The following is a 20,146-nucleotide window of genomic DNA, read 5'->3' as shown; positions in this document are numbered from 1 at the left end:
GGGTGAAATCCTATCTCCCTTGAAGTCAATGGCAAAACTCCATTGAGTTCAGTGGGGCAAGATTTAATCCTACCTTTTTAATACTTGCATTTGTAGTATCTGAAATCTATTACAACCATGTTTAAGACTAAGACTGCTCTTGGAATGAGCTTCATGTACAGCTCTATTGACTCGACAGATTCTGCTGTAACCTACACTGAATTCAGTGGGGATCTGTCCACACAGAGTCCATTGTAGGACCAGGGCCCCAGCAGGCAAAGGGCAGGACAGAGTTCTTGCCCTTTCTCTATCTGGGGCCCCAAAACCTGCAGCTCTGCTATTTCTTTCTTTGATTCTAATCCCACAATCCTTTGTGGTTTTGCCTAATCCAGACACAATCCTTGCACTTTTATTAACATGGATCCTGCTATGACGTGATCTTTTTCACCTTGATACGAGTTATTACCACCATTTGGTAATAACCCCAAGGCAGGGAAGGCTTCACTAATACAATATAATAGATCTAAGGAACACTTAGAATCAGGACTCAAAGTAAGCTCTTCAGGGCAAGAGACTTCTTTTAACCAATCTGTTAGCACAGTGGTCAGAATTATGAAGATCCAAACCTGAGTGGGAACTCTGGGTGATACCTAAATATCAATAATGATAACTAAGAATTACTGCTTAATTATAAATATTGGCACAATTCTGGGACCTTTCACAAATAACTCTCTCATGGAATTTCCCCTCCCTGCTTCCCCTTCATCCTCTGTATCAAGTTCAAACTCCTTGCTCTTGCATTCTAGTCCTTGCCACACCACATCACCCTGCCCTGTTTTCCTTCACCCCCAGTTCCCTCTAGTGCACTAACACCACAAGCCTCAACCATCCCTTAGTTTCTCTTCCCCCTTTCATACGGGCATCCTCTCAATTTCTCCACCAAGCAACCTTCTTGTTAAAATCTCTCCTATAAAAACATGTTTCTTTTGTGCTGTCTACAAGGGGCAAATAAATCTGCCATAAAACCCACAAAAAAAGGAACCCACAAAGGCAAATGAAACATGAATGGAACCATCAAAATGTGCATGGACTGTAATTGATAGCCATGTAATCACCACAATGTAACTCCCCTCCTGAAAGTCTGTAGATGATTGCTGTGCTCACCAAAAGTTATCCTAACAACATACAGGGGGGAAATGCAACAGATGAATATAGGTTAACTGTTACAATTGTACCAGGTCAGTAGGTGATGCTGCAATAGTTCAACTAATAGTCAAAGGCAACATACACCTCACCAACACTCTTAGCATTATACAGAGACTCACCCCGTCCATGAGTTTGCACGGTTCCTTAAATTTAGAATCCTGGGCGGGCAGGAGTTCAGGCCAGCACTCTAAGTCTGGCAAAGGCAGTCCCAGGTGAAACAAGGAGGAGTGAGGCAATTCTGTATTGTGACAGCCTACACTGCACAATACTAGCTGGCGGTAACATGTGTCAGAGAGCAAGAGCCCATATCATAAATTCCCCCTCATTTCTTCTTAAACTTAATGTAGCTACACTGAGTCTTAACACCACCTCTTCAACCCAGAGAGCGTAGCTCAGCAGTAACTCACTCTTTCCTCAGTCATCTGTAAACCAAATTCAGATCTGCCGCACAACCCACAGCTGCCGCTCTCAGTGTCTAGCTGTGGCGAAGGAGTCCATGACCTGGGGCTCAGCACTGACAAGATGTCAACTGGAATGTAGTCTTACCCTTGGTCATGTGTCTTCAACCCTGGCAACTCAACAAAAGGGCCCTGTCACCGCTTTTCCTTGGCCCAGACCCCATACAGCAGCAGCTCTCTGCTCCAGCTCCCTGCCTGGGAAATGGAGCCTGCCACCCCTTCTGCAGCAGTTTCTGACCCAGGACGCTCAGTCCAGTCCCAGCAGGTGCCCACCACTGCATCATGGAATTTGCAGTCCTTCCAAGCCAGCACACAGCAGTGTCTCTCAACCTTTCTGAAACCACAGACAAGCTTGCTGCCTTCCTAGATTGTGTCAGGGAGATCTCACAGACAGGTCATTGAGAAACACTGGTGCAGAGGCCTGTCTAATCAGGATACCTCTGATAGGGTTCAGAGGCTCCTCAAACAAGGGGCCTACATTTAGTTTAATCAAATTAAGGTTAAGAGGTGAATTGATCATAGGCTACAATTATCTACAGGGGAAAGAGATTTCTGATAGTCGGGGGCTCTTTAATCTCACAGAAAAAAAGCATAAAGAGATCCAATAATTAGAAGCTGAAGCTAGACAAATTCAGACTAGAAAAAAGGCCCTGATTTTGAATACTCAGGGTACCACAGAGTGCCTCTGGCACTACCCAGTGAACCTCACTCCCTAGCTAGGTCAGGTAGTTTCACAATCACACACCAGACTGTTAATGAATATTTATTTCTCTCTTACACAGTAATACCATACAATACAAGGGTATGTTTCCCTCCCCCCAGCCCAGGCCCACCCTTTAAGCTGCACCCTTGCCTTCTGTTTCTTCCCCTTATAGCCTACCCCAGTTACCTTGTTAGCCCAGTGATTGCCACCCAGGTGCTCACACTCCCCAAAACAGAAAGCGTATAACTGCCCTCAGCTGGGCCTGTTGCCCTCTCCAGGTTGTAACAATGTCAGTGCTAGGGTGACCAGACAGCAAATGTGAAAAATTGGGACAGGGGGTGGGGGTTAATAGGAGCCTATATAAGAAAAAGACCCAAAAATTGGGACTGTCCCTATAAAATTGGGACATCTGGTCACCCTAAGAGCTGCTGATACCTAAAATGTTACCTACCGAGGTGGTGAATTTTATATCACTTGAAGTCTTTAAAACTAGACTGAATATCTTTCTAAAAAATATATGCTCTAGGTCAAACAAGTAATGGGCTTGAAGCAGAAATTACCAGGTGAGGCTATATGACCTGTGTTATGTAGCAGGTCAGATTAAATTATCATAATGGTCCTTTCTAGCCTTAAAATCTACAAATCATCCAAGAAGTTTCCTTCAAAGACAGGGAAAATAAGACTTGACATTACTGGTATTTCTAAGAGGAAAAAAAAAACAACTTACTTTAAAGCATTGTATCAGGCCTTATGTAATATCATGAAGATGCAAAGGGGCCACAAACGTAGTTTAATTATTTCTTTTCAGGTAACTTTTAAGTAGGGAGAAACTTGTTAGAAGTGGATAGTGCTGAGAATATTTTATACAAGGGCTTGGTATGTCTCTAATTAGCATAGTTCTGTGCAGCATTACCTCCTTTCTAGCATGGTTAACTTAACAACATAATTCCCTATTCAAATGTAGTGACTCTCAGCTCTTATCTTTTTCCCCCTGATCATTTTTCTTTTTACCTTTGACAAGCATCCAATTCAGCCCCTTTCAGAAGTTGGCCATTAGGCAATGTGAGATGATTACATGAACGCTGATTCTCCTCTCACTCACAGCAGGGCACATCAGCAGTAACTAGACTAAAGTCAATAGGAAATTATATGGGTGCAAGTGAGGACAATCAGGCCCAGGATGTTTAGATCTAAGCTGGATGTTCTCCAAGAATTGTCCAAGTGTCAGAATCAACAGCTTGATTAATGAACATAATTTTGTCTTCTTCAAGACCAATTTGTTATAGTTAGTGTCAGCACTGCTGCTGCTCACTCTTGGCTCATTTGTGGATTCATGTGTAAAAGGAGGATCTCTATAAGCTAGGCAGGATATTGAGTCAAGTCAGATCTCATTATCAACTTGAGGTGTGCTCTTACAAGACTATGCTAAGGGCAACATTTTCAAAAAACAGCTAAGTGAGTTAGGAGCCTAAGGGCATGGCTACACTGCCCTGCAGTTCAGACTAAGGGGGTGTCAACAGCACTGTGCACTGTAACTTCCCAGTGTGGACACTGCAGGTGTGAATTTAAAGGTCCTGAATTTGCACATATGTAGTACTCTTTGAAGATGGGAGTTACTCCTGATATACACTAGTGTGAGTGGAGGAACAGGTCCTAGGTATTTCTATAGGTGGATAGAAAGCTGGATAGATCATTGGGCTCAATGGGTAGTGATATAATATATGGAGATATACCTATCTCATAGAACTGGAAAGGACCTTGAATCCAGTCCCCTGCCTTTGCAGTGGGACCAAGTACTGTCCCTGATAGATTTTGCCCCAGATCCCTAAATGGCCCCCTCAAGGATTGAGCTTGCAACCCTACATTTAGTAAGCCAAAGCTCAAACCACTGAGCTATCCCTCCCCCCTAGCACAATGGGACAACATTCTTGGTTGGACCCTATGCACTACTATAACAAATAACTATGAATCTTAGTAAAATCTGGAACAGATGGCCAACCCTCCTTTCTCTCTTCTCCTTTTTTACTGCCACAGACAGCAGGCACAGACAGGTGACTCGACAAGCTCAGCATTCATAAACTCATTAAATTAGTAAAGTGAGAAGCTGAGAGTATGATGTACCAAGGACCTAGTGAGAGGTGCTAGGGATCTTTAGTTCCCATTCTCTTTCTTTGGTGTTTACACCCATCAAATATTTTTTTGGCTGGTCTCATGTTCACCCTCCCACCACTGGACATTACTTAGCCAAGCTATTCACAATTTTTCCTCTATTCTACCCTGCCTTGTTTCGAGGCGCTCTCTCTCTCTCTCTCTCTCTCTCTCTCTCTCTAAGATCAGCAAACTGCCTAGATCCCATGATGCCTTCATATTATTAAGATGAATTTATGGGCCAGATCCTCAGCTAATGCAAAGAAGTGTTGTTCAGCTGAAGTCAATGCAGAGGTGCTGATTTACAGGATCTCGCTTTATATGGACTCAACTTCCATTAACTATTCATACAATGGAAATCGGCACAGAATAGGAAAAAGGTGAAAGGGGAATGAGGGTACGGCCTATATTATGAGGCTGACTAGGTTCCCCATATTGCTGAGCTCAAACATATGCTTCTATCAGATCTCCCAGAAAAATCAGGATGCATCAATAGTCACCAACCAGTCTGTAAATGAACTGCAGCCAGTGACTCATGTCGGTAACAAGCAAACAATTTTGTACTGATTAATGACATTATAAGCGGCAGTCAATTACTTATGAAAACATCTGTAAAGATTTTTTTTTTAATTAGCAGCCAAACCCTGGCTGATTCCATGTGTTAGGATCAGTCATTCTTGTCAAGCAATGGTACATGTTCAGCCAATCATATTGTTGTACTATAATGCAGGAACATTACAATTTAAAACAGCATTACAGCTCAGTAATATAAACAGCATGAGATTCTGGTGAAAAGGATTTACTGTATGATTTTCAGAGAGGCTTAGGACCTGCAGTTCTCACTGACTTCAGCAAAGAACTGCAGATGCTCAGCATCTCCGCAGACCTAGTCATTAGTTACAGTACAAGTACACAGTACCTTCAGGAATACCAGCCATGAATCTTACTGTTTTTACACAGTTACGTAGTCAAAGACCTTGACTGCAAAAAATAAAAACACTTATGTCTTTGTTTATTCTTCAGTGCATAATTCCTTATAGAATACAAACAATTGAATCAGTCTGCAGGTGTTATCACTGTTATCATTAGAATCAAGCAAATTACACTGGGGAAAAGAATGTGCCCGTGAAACCAAAAAGGGAAGGGCAAGGCAAAGATAACTATGGGCAAAAAAATTTCAAGAGTGCAACGAAGCAACAAACCAAAACTAAAAACTGACCATAGCCCAAACAGTGTCTATACTACAAAAAGGGAGCACAGCCAGAGCCTCCGTAAAGGTTAGTAGGAATATTGCTATGTCCATCTATTTTACATGGAAGGCACTCAGATACTCTGATGATAGTCTGCAGTACAAACCCACAAAACAGGTAGATTTTGGCAATGAAATCCTGGCTTTCAGAAAGTCAATGGCACTGACTTTCCATCAACTTCAATGGAGCCGTGATTTTACCCTAGGTATTTAAAGTTTTTTGTGCCCATGGGACATGCTTTGTTTTCAGCAAGTGATGAACATCTAACTCTTTAATTATTGCATGTTCTAGAAAAATAAGGGCTTGCCTATACAAACTGCTAGTGCACAGCAAGCTAGGTGTAAATCTGCCTTGCACTAGTTAGCGTGTGGCTCCTGCTGCTACGCATTAAAATTCCATAGTGAACTTTAATCCCATTTTGAAATTAAGCCTTAAATCTTAATTTACAGTACACGAGAGTTACATTCTCACCGCAAACGGCTTTCCATTCATTTCAGGATTCAGTTCAAAAATTACCCACTTGTTTTCAAAACTGCTCTTGGACTTGCTTCAGCCGTTCTCACGTACTTCTCCTCCCCAACCCTGCTCCCTCTGTTCATCTAACGCTGGCCTTCTCACCATTCCTCCACGCAATCTGGCCACGGCTCTGGAGAGAACCTTCACTTCCGCAGCTCCTGCCATCCGGAACAGCCTTCCCATGCCTTTCCACCTCACTGACTCTGCTGAAAGCGCTTTCCTTCCTTTTTCATGTGACTCAATTTCTCTTTTTGTTCTTTGTTTTAATTAAGTCGGCAAAAATGTTATTTATTATTTAACTCTGCTTTTCTTTAGCTTTGTAGGAATAGCATTAGAATCGTAGACTCCTAGAAGATTAGGGTTGGAAGAGACCCCCAGGAGGTCATCTAGTCCAACCCCCTGCTCAAAGCAGGACCAACCCCAATTAAATCAATCATTATTGTTCAAGACACTCAGTAAAATAACATATTACACCGTATGAGATTTTTGTCAGGAGCAATGTTAAAGGAGATACGGCATATTAAAACCTTTGAGTGGCTTTATAGGCTGAAAGACAAACTTTCTAATGGGGGTAATCTCTTAACTCCCCACATCACTTATGGCATTGCTGTTATAATAGAGAAGCATGACATGAGGATGATGCTGTATTGATTGCTCTCTAGCATGCACGGCGGTTCCTTTGGCTTGCCTGCCCACGCGTCCCTAACAAGGGCAGTCAAACTGTTTTTAGCACTCGCATGATTCCATAGGATAGCTTGTTAAAATCCAAATGAGTCTGTCAGCACAAATGATGGAATCCCACAAGACAAGAGCAGGGATTAGTGTGACAAAACATCTGCCTGTGTCGACACACAATGTCAAGTGAAATGAAGCTCCACCAGACACTGATCTGTGCAGCTTATCATCCACACTCTGCCACTGACTCCTCTGTGACAGCTGGGTGCACTTGCAAGATATGTCTGTTTCTTCCTGACGCAGCCGTGAAGAGCACTAGGCTTATTCTATGGGAGGCTCTCTGACAGCTCTGCCTTAGGAGTTTATGCCAAAAGCATTTATAGTGCTATAAATGCTTCTCTCCCTCACTATGAATTAATAAAGACTGGTTCTCCTGAGGAAGCAATTTACTTACTTGGGGTAATTCCTTTGCTGAAAGTTGGGTAGAATCTCTGTGTCCTGACTTGAACGGAGAAGCAGTACATCTCGAAATCTTTCTGTCAAAGGGGGAAAAAAAATAGATCTAAGGTTGTGACTTCACGTTATAAAAGTTCACCTCATGAGTAAGCAAGCAGTATCCGACATACATTCTCTTCTATGGTGTGTTTTAACTGAGGTACAAAAGCTAGATAATTAATCAAAACGCTTCCACTAATGCACTGAAAACACTATAAATCACTCTTTTCTATTACATTTTATAATAATAAAGCTTTTGTACTTACTATTGGTTATTTTTTGTATTCCAAGCCAGTAGCACCTATAAGCCCCAACTGAGGATAGCAGTCTCTACTCTAGTTTTAGGTATTATTGTGATGATATTCTAATTTGGAAAGGATCCCACCACATTCGTGAAGGGGTCAATTTTAAAGGTTAAATGTCTAAGTTGATTTGATTAGATCTGTCAACAGCCTTTGATATAGCTGGCCAAATTATACTGAACAAATTGCTGACAAGCTTGGAGGATCTGGCAAGGTAGATGGGGACAGTGGCTTCAATCCTTACAGTCTAAGAGGTCTCAAAGAGTCACTTCTCATCCATCCATATTCTCACGTGTGGTTTTTCAGAGGTTTCATTTTGTCACTCTACCAGCTGAATACGAGTACAGTGCCATCCATACACTACACTATACCTCTTTGGCTCCTTTATGTCAGAGTCTGATGGCACAGGTTCTTTGCTTTCCCTGTGCCTGGTTGAGACAGGGATCTGGAGGAGACTGACACGACTGAAGCACAATCCTGTAAAGATGGAGGTGAGTCTGACTGGGAGGGGAATCAGTGTCAATAATTGGTGGGGGCTGTGTCTGCTCAATCCCTTGTCCAAGAAGTTGCTGTTTTCAATGATTTTTTTGACCTGTCTGTTCTTGGCTTCTCAGGGAAGTGTAGTGACTTGATAACGCTAACTGTACCACATCTCTCTAGGACCTTCCTGCCTCTAGGTTGGTACCCTACAATGGGCTCTATGGACAAGGCCTAACACCCATTGAAGCTTCAGACAGTACAGAATGCAGTAGTCCATCTAATCAGTGAAATGGAGAGTGAGCACATTAGACCTATGCTCTGCAAACTGCATGGGCTTCCCATCTCTTTCCCAATGCAATTCAAGTTATTGGTACTAATCTGTAGAGGTCTATATAATCAGGGACCTAGCTACCTTACAGATAACAACGGCTGACACCACATTTATCAACAGTCTTTAGATGTGGATGGCCAAAAGGGGGGAGTTTTCTGTGGCAAATACCTGGCTGTGGAACCCACTCCCCCAGCCACCTTCTAGAACTTGAGTTTGTTGGCCTTCCGAACCTGGTGTATGACATCTATTTGATTAAGCATTTGCTTAATGTTACATCTTCCGGGCAGTTTAAATTAGTGTGTGATGTATTTATTTTGAAGACACGCAGCCAAGTACCACAGCAACAGATGCCTATAAAGAATCCTACAGTAAATCAGTATTTTCTGATCCATGATATACACACACACGTCTATCACCACAAAGTGGAATACCACTCTGTGTTTAAATGGCTAACAGCCGTCTCTATGCAAAATGGAGTTACGCTGAGATGCTGCAGCTTTCATGTGAATTGCTGATGGCTGAACAGTCCCCAAATTGTGGCATGAATCTGACCAAAAACAACCTTTTTATTTCCATAAACTAATGTCAGTAAACTAATCTGAAACTCTTCTACACACATGGGTCTCATCATATGCCTGCTCATTGGGGAACTTTTACACATTTTAGCTAACTAAAATTTCAAATGTTGGACTCATTGACATAAGAATTTCTGACTCTTCCCTGTGAGATTTTAGTTTCCTGCATGGCTGCACCCATGAATTACACTCTTAAATATAAAGCAACATTTAGTAACCACTAATAGATGTAATATGGGCAATATGTTTCATTATGGGCTAGAATTGGTTTAGATTGCTAAGGTCTGGGGGAAAGCCGATAGGTGTGGAGGAGCACGTGGTTCGGACAGAGACATCCCTTGGGGAGAATCTATTAATGGAGATTCTCTATTTCCTAGTAAGGAGGAGAGGATGGAAGATAAAATACGGGTAGAATCTGATGAGAAACAGATGTAAAAAAGGTTTATTCAATTACAGCATGTAATGGGAGACAGCTAAAAAGTGACAAGTTTTTAAAGTGCTTATATTCCAATGCTAGAAGTCTAAATAATAAGATGGGTGAACTAGAGTGCCTCATATTAAATGAGGATATTGATCCAATAGGCATCACAGAAACTTGGTGCAATGAGGATAATCAATGGGACACAGTAATACCAGGGTACAAAATATATCAGAAGGACAAAATAAGTCGAGCTGGTGGGGAAGTGGCACTGTATGTGAAAGAAAGCATAGAATCAAATGAAGTAAAAATCTTGAATGAACCAAACTGTACCACAGAAGCTCTATGGATAGTTATTCTATGCTCTCATAAGAATTAGCAGTAGGGATATATTACCAACCACCTGACCAGGATGGTGATAATGACTGAAATGCTCAAGGAGATTAGAGAGGCAATTAAAAATAAAAAACTCAACAATAATGGGAGATTTCAACTATCCCTATATTGACTGGATACATGTCACCTCAGGACGGGATGCAGAGTTAAAATTTCTTGACACCTTAAATGACTGCTTCTTGGAGCAGCTAGTCTTGGAACCCACAAGAGGAAAAGCAATTCTTGATTTAGTCCTAACTGGAGCACAGGATCTGGTCCAAGAGGTGAACATAGCTGGACTGCTTGGTAATAGTGACCATAGTATAATTAAAATTAACATCCCAGTGGTGGGGTAAACACCACAGTGGCTTAACACTGTAGCATTTAATTTCAGAAAGGGGAACTACACAAAAATGAGGAGGTTAGTTAAACAGAAACTAAAAGGTACAGCACCAAAAGTAAATCCCTGAAAGCTGCATGGAAACCTTTTAAAGACACCATAATAGAGGCTCAAGTTAAACAGCTAGCTAAAGATTCAAAAAGTAATAGCACATTTTTTTTTAAGTACTTCAGAATCGGCATGGGCCCGAGGGATGTGCTGACTGCCCTTCCCGCAGCCCCCATTGGCCTGGAGCGGCGAACCGCAGCCAGTGGGAGCCGCGATTGGCCGAACCTGCGGATGCGGCAGGTAAATAAACAGGCCCGGCGCGCCAGGGGCTTTCCCTGAACAAGTGGCGGACTTGCTTTGAGAACCACTGTGCTAAACAACCAGTGGGGCCACTGGACGATCGAGAGGCTAAAGGAGCACTCAAGGATGATAAGGCCATTGCGGAGAAACTATGGTAAATGAATTCTTTGCATCAGTCTTCACGGTTGAGGATGTGAGGGAGATTCCCAAACCTGAGACATTCTTTTTAGGTGACAAATCTGAGGAACTGTCCCAGATTGAGGTGTCATTAGAGGAGGTTTTGGAACAAACTTATAAACTGAACAGTAATAAGTCACCAGAAGACTAGATGGTATTCACCCAAGAGTTCCAAAGGAACTCAAATGTGAAATCGCAGGACTACTAACTATAGTCTGTACCCTATCAGCTACTGTACCAAATGACTGGAGGGTGGCTAATGTAATGCCAATTTTTAAAAAGGATTCCAGAGGTGACCCTGGCAATTACAGGTCGGGAAGCCTGACTTCAATATCAGGTAAACTGGTTGCAACTATAGTAAAGAACAAAATTGACAGACACATAAATGAACATAATTTGTTGGGGAGGAGTCAACATGGTTTTTGTAAAGGGAAATCATGTCTCAACAATCTACTAGAATTCTTTGAGGGGGGTCAACAAGCATGTGGGCCAGCAGGATCCAGTGGATATAGTGTACTTAGATTTTCAGAAAGCCTTTAACAAGGTCCCCTCACCAAAGGCTCTTAAGCAAAGTAAGCTGTCATGGGATAAGAGGGAACGTCCTCTCATGGATTGATAACTGGTTAAAAGATAGGAAACAAAGGTTAGGAATATATGGTTAGTTTTCAGAATGGAGAGAGGTAAATAGTGGTGTCCCCCAAGGGTCTGTACTGGGCCCAGTCCTAGTCAACATATTCATGAATGATCTGAAAAAAGGGGTAAACGGTGAGGTGGCAAAATTCACAGATGATACAAAACTACTCAAGATAGTTAAGTCCCAGGCAGACTGCAAAGAGATACAAAAGGATCTCTCAAAACTGGGTGACTGGGCAACAAAATGGCAGATGAAATTCAATGTTGATGCAAAATCATGCACATTGGAAAACATAATCCCAACTATACATTTAAAATGATGGGGTCTAAATTAGCTGTTTCCATTCAAGAGAGAGATATTGGAGTCATTGTGCATAATCCTCTGAAAACATCAAAAAAACGAACAGAATGTTGGGAATCATACTGGGCTAGCTGGACCTTTGGTCTGACCCAGTATGGTTGTTCTTATGTAATTATGCCTTCAAGAGTCACTGCAGAGTTCAATGCCTCCCAAACATCCCAGTTCACCCTACCTACTCCATGGGTGATATGTATTCCTAGTGAAGAAAGAGGGGATATTCACTGGGTCCCATAAGGAAGACCTAGATCTGGTTGAAAATTTTCCGTCAAAATTGTTTTTTTGATGGAAAATTGGGTTTTCCATTAAATGACTCTGTATGTGAGAGAGAAAGAAAAGTTTCTACTTTCTGCAGAAAATTTCTTTTCTGGACTAAAAGCTGAATGTCCAAAACCAGAAATGTTATTGAACAAAGGCAAAGGCATTTCAACTTTGAAATGCAGCCACACGGCCTCACAGGAGCTGCAGTTCGAGTGCCTCATTTCCTCATCCTCCTTTATGAGCCAGGCTCTCTGGCCAGAATACATCTCCCATGATACACTGCAGCCATGCGACTATCATGATGCATTGCCTCCCCTCCCCAAGAAGGGAGGCTGTGGTGCTACATGGGAGATGCAGTCTAACCAGGGAGCCTGGCCAATAGAAAAAAATAGGAGCATGAGACATCAGAAGTGCAACTCCCATGAATCACCATGGTGACATACTCCTGCCAGAGTACCAACAAGACTTAGTCATCCAGGAGTGTAGAAGGGCTGGGAAGAGACAATAACCAATCAGGAGCCATCAGGCAAGTTAAGAAGGCTTGCCTGCTTCATCACAGGGGAATGGTGGGTGAAGCTGGGAATGGAGAGTAGCACCTCAGTCCTAACCCAGAACCCTGGGGTCAGGTCAGGGCCTTTGTTTAAAGTGCCACAACCAGGCAGTTACTTTGTGTGTTTGTTTACTGGGTTAAAGATGCAGTCAGCCAAATTCTATGTTTATTGACTAACCATGTAAAGACTGATGCTGCACTCACTGCAGGAGTCTTCCTGCTCCACATGGCTGCAACAAACTATAACAGTGATTGGCGTTTGAACAGGACATGCAAGGTGCACTTCAATATGTTCAGGGGAGGGGGAGCTTCTTCCACCCCATGAACATTGGTCACAAGGTGGGCTTTAACATATCATCCAAGGATAGATCAATACAAGTTGTAGGTACAAGTTAGGAACGTTCTCTAGTTTAGTTTACACAGGGTTTTGAAAGTGTTATGTATAAGTGAATTCACTTGCATCTGAACACTGTGAAAAGGGCCTCGACCACAGGTAGGACACCTCTCAGCAAGGGAGTAGACATGTCGTACCACCATTGTTTGTCTGAAAGAGGCCACAGCCTAGGTGACACATCCCAGACCAAAAGACAGGCTACATCTCTGCTCTCATCTTCCCCTACTCTCTCTCTCTCTCTTTCTCTCCTATGCCCCTGGCCTCTCTTATTGATGCCTGCCACCTGGATGTATTGCAATGCTGCATTTGAAAAGGTGATCTTGAGAATGGTTTCAACTAACGTGACTGTGCTGGCCAATGCTGAGGAGGATGTGGCCAAATCACACTGGCAGGAACCAGCCAGCACAGCTCTCTTACTGGAGTCTGCTTTCCAGATGAGTTTGAGAAAACCATTTCAAACCACAGCCAGTTTCCCAGTGTGGATGGATCTTTGTATCCTCCTTCCATGCCAATGGGCTAGGAATATCTTCTCACACAACCATGCATACATCTTACAATCTCCTCAAGCATGTGCAACCTCCAGTTCCTGAAAATTATTCACAGAAAAAAAGAACTACTAATGATCTCACTCTCTCTCCCTCCCCTCCATGAATGTCTAAATTAGACTAAGTTCTTTGGGGCAGGGAGTTGTGCTTTTATTTTACTGTGTTTATTTAGATTTAAATAACTAAAAAGATACCTATCCAAGGATCTAGGCACCCTAACACACCATTAATAGCACCAATCAAATCTCAGCAGCTTTAAAATAGTCAATTCAACAGGATCTCACCAAGACAGACACCTACCAAAACCCCTTTCCATTCCCACTAGGCATCCCACTGACTTCTGCTGCAGTTCTGAGTACACAGCAGCTCTGAAAAGACATGTCCTATTCTGCTTTGGCCTCCTGTCTCCAAAAGACCACGAGTCCTCGGTTACACACATGCAATTCCATTTACTTCCATGGAATTATTGTATATAATGGAGAAGAGAATACTTTATAAAATTTGTAATTACCCTGTTTTCTAGTAGTTAATTTACACAGGCAGATTGTCATTTGAAATGCACCATTTTCCTTTTTAATTATATCACCATCCTTGACCTTCTCAAATAGGATTGTGTGATACAGTCATCTGTAACAATACTAAATGGTAATGACTGGAAAATATGGTATAATAAGAGCATTCCAAACGGTCTACCAAGTCATTGGTTTCCTTATTCCAAAATGTGCCATTAGTGATACAAAGTGGCTTGAATGGAAATCATAGCCTGATGATAATACCTTGCATCTCTCTAAGATTTATCAGTCAAGGATCTCAAAGTGCATAACAATTAAATGGCACAAAAATCCCTGGGAGGTAAATGAGCATTATTATCTCCATTTTATAGATGGGCACAGTATAACAGAGGTTAAAGCTGATTTTTCAGAGGTGCTGAGCACATGCAGCTCCCATGAAATCAACACTTCAGAAGATCATGCCATAAGTGATTGCCTAAGGTCACATAGTTCATCGGTGGCAGAGCTGGAATAAAAATCCAGGTCTTCTGAATCCCATTCCTGTGTCCCCCCGTTTATGAAATACATTGGAATTAATAACAATACATAATCTATGCTAGTGAAGACAGAAAAAAAGAAAAAAGATCCTCTTTCTGTTACTAAAAAGCATGTTGACAAGAGATCCATTAAGTCAGAATAGTGCACAAATACAGTTTAAGGTGTTGTTCCCCTCTATACCTAAGCCTCCTCCCTTTTTTGAGAGCTTCAGATGTCCCTGAACTCTTAATGGAAACATTGTGTGCACTGGACCAGATTAACAGTACAACTGAAGTTAATTGCTTTTTACAGGATATGAGGCTGCTTAAGCATATCTGTACAATTACCAGGAGTTTTTTTTTTAAATAATGTTAATAAGAATGAACAGAAATGTAATTAGAAAGCGACTGTAAAATGAGTGAAGTGCAAGAGCAAAAATGCTTCCCTTCGTTAGCGATGCAGAATAGAACATTGTCATCCAAATGCTTAGCTCACTCCAAAGTTCTCCCCATAGGGATGCACTCATAGCTTGGAATATTTGTAATTATGCTTCTGTAATTATCTATAGCACTTCTGCTTTCCTCTGAGACACAGGTCTCAATTCTACCCTAAGCTACATGGGCGTTTGCAGCCATCATCAACTTCAAACTTAAAACACCTGCCTAGTTTTATGTACATTTTTATGCATCCCACTTGTTATGAATAGCTCCTTAAGCTACTGTTTACCATCTTGCAATATATATATATATAATTTTTTTTTGCTTAGTCAGCTTTCAAAAAACTGTCAAGAGCTTTAAAATGACGTCAGACCCATCACTCAGGTCTTGTCTCCAAGCTTTGCAAATTTAGAAGCACTGTCATAAGCACTTCCTCAGTGCCCTATTTAAAAAAAATTAAGAAGGGTTTAAGATGATGTTTTTGCCAGTTAAGGGCTTAAAGTGGCAACTATGCTGAGCCATAAGAGGTCACAAGAGTGCAGTGTCCATTGTTTGTTTTTGTCCTGTGACTTATTAATGTCTGAAAGTTTCTGAAGTTCAGGAAATGCTGAACATGCATCTCCTCTTGAAGAAAGTCTATATTACAAATATTCTAGGTAAGATTGAGATATGGGGAAGAGACTTAGTGAGATACAACATTCATAAGTGGTTAGAGCACAAACCACAAAATCCCTGAAACAAATTCCTTTTGCTATTACTAACATGTAGGAAACCATTTTTATCCGCCCTAACTGCTATGATTTGCACACAATTAATCTGTCCTGTATTTAGTTCAGACATTTAAGAATGCTGACCAACCCCTCTCCTTTCTCCAGTCTCTCAGTCATACAACAGAATGATCTGGGTATATTATTATTTGTAGAGCTGGTCTGAAAAAATACTCTCCCCACAGAAGTTTTAAAGTTTTTGGTGAAAACTTGAAAGCCACAAGTTTTTGTTCAAAATCTTTTGACTTTGGGCCAGAGTATTTTGATGACAAAACACTTCATGAAAAAAAAAAAAAAAGTTGTGTCAGAAGCCCAATTTTCCATTGTAAAACACTTTTAATGGGATATTTTCTACTAGCCCTAATTACTTTAATTACAGTAGCATCCATAAGCCCCAACTGAAATGTGTGTCCCATTGTGCTAGGCACTGTACAAACACATACTAAAAGACAATTCCTGCCCAAAAGAGCTTGAAGTCTAAACAGACAAGACAGACAAAGGTGGCAAAGACGTAGTATTATTAATCTCATTTTATAGAAGGGGAAGTGAGGCATCAAGAGATTAACTGACTTGCCCAAGGTGACAAAGGAAGCCCATGGCAAAGCTGGGAACTATTCCCAGATCTTCTGAGTTCCAATCCAGTTCCTTAACCACAAGATTGTTCTTCCTTTCAGACATACTGCACGTTATACCTCTTTCCCTTGTGAAGGTACAGTTAACTCCTCAACACAAGTTCATATAAAGTGCTGCAAAGCTAATAGTGCTTAGAATGAATATAGAAAGAGTAAAAAAAAAAAAAAAAGTTATACTTTAATTAAAACATACTTAATCTTTTTATGTAAATGCTTTAAGCTCTGACATTGGTACTTGCCCTGAAAAGTCTGTGCACCACAACAAAGGGCTCCCATTGTACCTGCTCAGAATTGGGTGTAGGAGGATTTGGGGGAATTCTCCTTGTGCTCTCTCCAGTCCTTGTAAACCTGTGGGGGGACCAGGAACAGTCCAACACTGGAGTCAGGCTACTGATTTATTTATTCATTTCATTATAAAATGAACATTGATGCACTGAGACCAGCACATGGCCATGGCTTCAGTGACTATGTGTGTAAAAATCAAACACTATCTATCTATATATATATATAGAAAGAGAGAGATATTAAATATTACACACACACAATAAAAAACATTATTAACCAGATCCATCAAGATGCTCAGAAGTGTACGATATTTTTATACATATTTGTCCAAGTGAGCAGCAGCTGTCCCGCTTTGCATCTAGCATATTCAAGTAGCAGCAACAAAATACTGGAATGAATTCCATCCCAGGCTGAAACTTTGCATCCATCACCAGCAGAAACATCACCCCATGACTATGATCTTTTGCAAAGTACCAGCTGGCCTGTCCATTCACATTTGATCTTATTTTAGACCATAATTACTGGATCATTTCACAAACAGTTTTCAAATACACATTCATTATGGCACTCAAGAGAAATACACAACTAACTACTACATAATGGCTTCAGACATTTAAAATTAGAGTGGACAAAGCACTAGAACTGGAGGGAATAATCTTGCACTTCCAGGGTTGGACTCATGGCCTTTTCCATCTGTAATTTCTGAGATATCCAAAGGGTGTTTTGAGGCTGTTAAAAGGCCATTGTATGCATCCTCCCCTTCATCCACTATTTTTTTTTTTTGGTACTCTGCAGCTCCTTACATCCCCAAACCATACAATTAACCATCCTCTGAACAAAGTGTGTTCACATTCCATTCCAATAAAACATTAAAGTAATATTAATGGGCTTCCCCTATACAAACCTAGGTGGCAGGGCACGGGAGGAAAGAGAGAGACCGATACTATATGAAGTAGGAAAAGAGCCTGAGACATAAGCCCCTGTATCAAAGGCCTGATCTGAGGCCTGTGCTAAAGTAGTAGTCAAATCTTTACTGATATAAAGCAAAGACAAGCTGTGAGCAGGAGCAGGACCTGCTCACAGAATTTGGCAAGAACAGGGCTGATATTGCAGAAATACACATTGCAGAAATATGCCATTTTAACTGAGAATTTCCTTGTTCTGTACTGTTTCTTACTCATGGTGGCTACATTTGGTTACAAATAAGTTTTCAAAAACTTCAGAAGCAAGCAAGTTCACACAAGAAGGAACAACAGAATGAAAGAAGGATGGTCCAATGGTGAGGGCATTAGCCTACTACTTGAAGACACCTTTCCTGTGCGGACCTGGGCAAGTCACTTAGGGTATGTCTACAGTGCAACAGTGAGTCTCAGAGCCTGGATCAACAGACTCAAGCTCACCGGGCTTGTGCTATGGCACTAAATACAGCAGGGTAGAGGTTGTGGCTGGGGCTGGAGCTCGTGCTCTGAAGCCCATCCCACCCTCCTGGCTTTACAGCCCAAGCTCCAGCTTGAGCTGAACATCTACATATCTGCTTTTAGCACCATAGTGCAAGCCCCACGAGCCTGAGTCTGTAGACCCAGGCTCCAAGACTCATTGCTGCGGGTTTTAAAATGCAGTGTCGACAGGCCCTTGGTCTCTCTGCATCTCAGTTGTAAAATGGGGATAATAGCACCTCCCCACCTCACAGGGAAATTGTAAGGATAAATACAAAAAGATTGTGAGGTGCTCATATACTATGGTAGATGGGACCATAGAAGCATGGAAGGTAGATAGAATTCTCAGCCACTACATATGGAAAAAACAATAACACTATGTACCCTGAAGGGCCAATGCCTCCAATCCCTGTCTAGCCATGTATTTATCTAACCAAAGGGGATAAAAATCAATAGAAACAAGGGTTGAATAAAGGAACAAAAACATACATACATTATATATACACACACACAATATAATTAATTATACATCATATATATAATGTATCACTCCCATTGTGTTTTCAACTCTGACTTTTCCAGAATACTTACAAGTTTAACTGCAAAAGCTTCCCCCCGCCATGGCTGCACTGAAAACACAGGGCACTGTAAAGTAATCAGAGCTCAGCTGGATCCTAATTAAGTTCCTGTTTTCTGAATAAACTTTAATAGTCAGCTGGGGATGATCACAGGAAGAAATGTATGACTTTTCCCAAGACCTCACCACATCTGAAGCTCCACCTCCTATTCTATCTCATGAAGTGCAATGCCCTGTGTGAAGGAGATCATTTGATGACGGGAAAATGAAACCAGACATGATATATTAGTTTCTCTTTATTTCATTTGGATGCATAGCACAAAGTAAAGCATATAATGTGTCAAGTAATAAATCTAACTATTGTTTTTCATCTCAGTCTATGTACATTTCTGCTATTATGTCTTAAAACTGAGCTAAAGAAGTTATTGCTAATGACTTTAGCCAGCCAATATCCTAAGGGTAGACTACAGTTTACAGATGAATCTTAATACTTTTCTTCTTCTTTAACTAATATTTAACTTATTTTTTCTATATTCACAATCTATAGATTCCAATGTCCTTGTACTAATGTCAGTGGGAGTTTTATCTTAGTAAAGACTATAGGATTTGCTCTTAGATAACCTTTTCCATCTTTAATTTCAATGATTCTATGAACATAACGGGAATATTAAATACAATAGTTTTGACATGGTACAAAGTCTGCTCCTACTCAAGTCAACAGCAAATTTTTTCATTGACTTGAATGAGAACAAGACTAAGCTGTAAATGTTACTCTGCCGTATTACATTAGTGAATTGTGCTGAGACATTTACCAGATTCAAACACGGTTGGTTAAATGTTATTTAGACCACAGTTCCTTTTACAATCTTTGGGAAAGGTGTGTAGCAATGTACTTTTCCAACATGAATGTTTTTGCAATTCATCAAGTCACTTGCTTTCTACCTATCTAACTTGTACCTAGATTCCATCCAGCTATAGATCTAAATTCTCTTATGGTGCCCATTCAAGTACCTTCCACAGAGCATGAAAAATATCTAAATCCTACAAAGAATCCACTCGCCATTATAAATCAAGCAACACAACAAGCCTGAGAGGAGAAGTCAAATCTGCTGCAAACAGAAATGGCAGAAGGTAATGAATTAAGTGCTAAACAGTTGATTTACTGTCCACTGAATTACTAAAAAATTACAATTAGCAAAATTAGATATCCAGGCTATTCAATTATGAGGCATAATTGCCCTAAAATACCCCATTTCACAAATACAGACATTCAATAATACACATTAGAATAAATCATTCTTCAAATTATTATTTCACTTTTTAAAAAGCCCATCATTGCTGAGCTGACGCAGCGCTTGAGTAATACTTGTATAATAACGGAGATCCTTGGGAGAATGGACTATGCAGTCAGTAGTCCAGTGGTAATCACTGAAGGAAACACAGTATCTCTGGTTATGTTTTTGAAAA

The 20,146-nt window shown here is 41.0% G+C and overlaps 1 protein-coding gene across 8 annotated transcripts in view; it reads right to left on the bottom strand.

The window, feature by feature from the left end:
- NOX4 (NADPH oxidase 4) overlaps positions 1–20,146 on the bottom strand; it is a 167,336-nt gene that overhangs the window by 67,605 nt on the left and 79,585 nt on the right. For all 8 annotated transcript variants that reach the window (XR_006175841.2, XM_065581676.1, XM_065581677.1 and 5 more), the window contains one exon: positions 7,390–7,471. Coding sequence is in view for 7 of the 8 variants with exons in the window: in XM_065581676.1 (XP_065437748.1) it covers positions 7,390–7,471 (82 nt within the window). In the remaining variant the exon portion in view is untranslated. The remainder of the gene's footprint in view (positions 1–7,389; positions 7,472–20,146) is intronic.

The sequence above is a fragment of the Chrysemys picta genome, chromosome 1 (genome assembly GCF_011386835.1).
Source record: "Chrysemys picta bellii isolate R12L10 chromosome 1, ASM1138683v2, whole genome shotgun sequence".
NCBI lineage: Eukaryota > Metazoa > Chordata > Testudines > Emydidae > Chrysemys > Chrysemys picta.
This window is presented reverse-complemented; position numbering and strand designations above follow the sequence as displayed.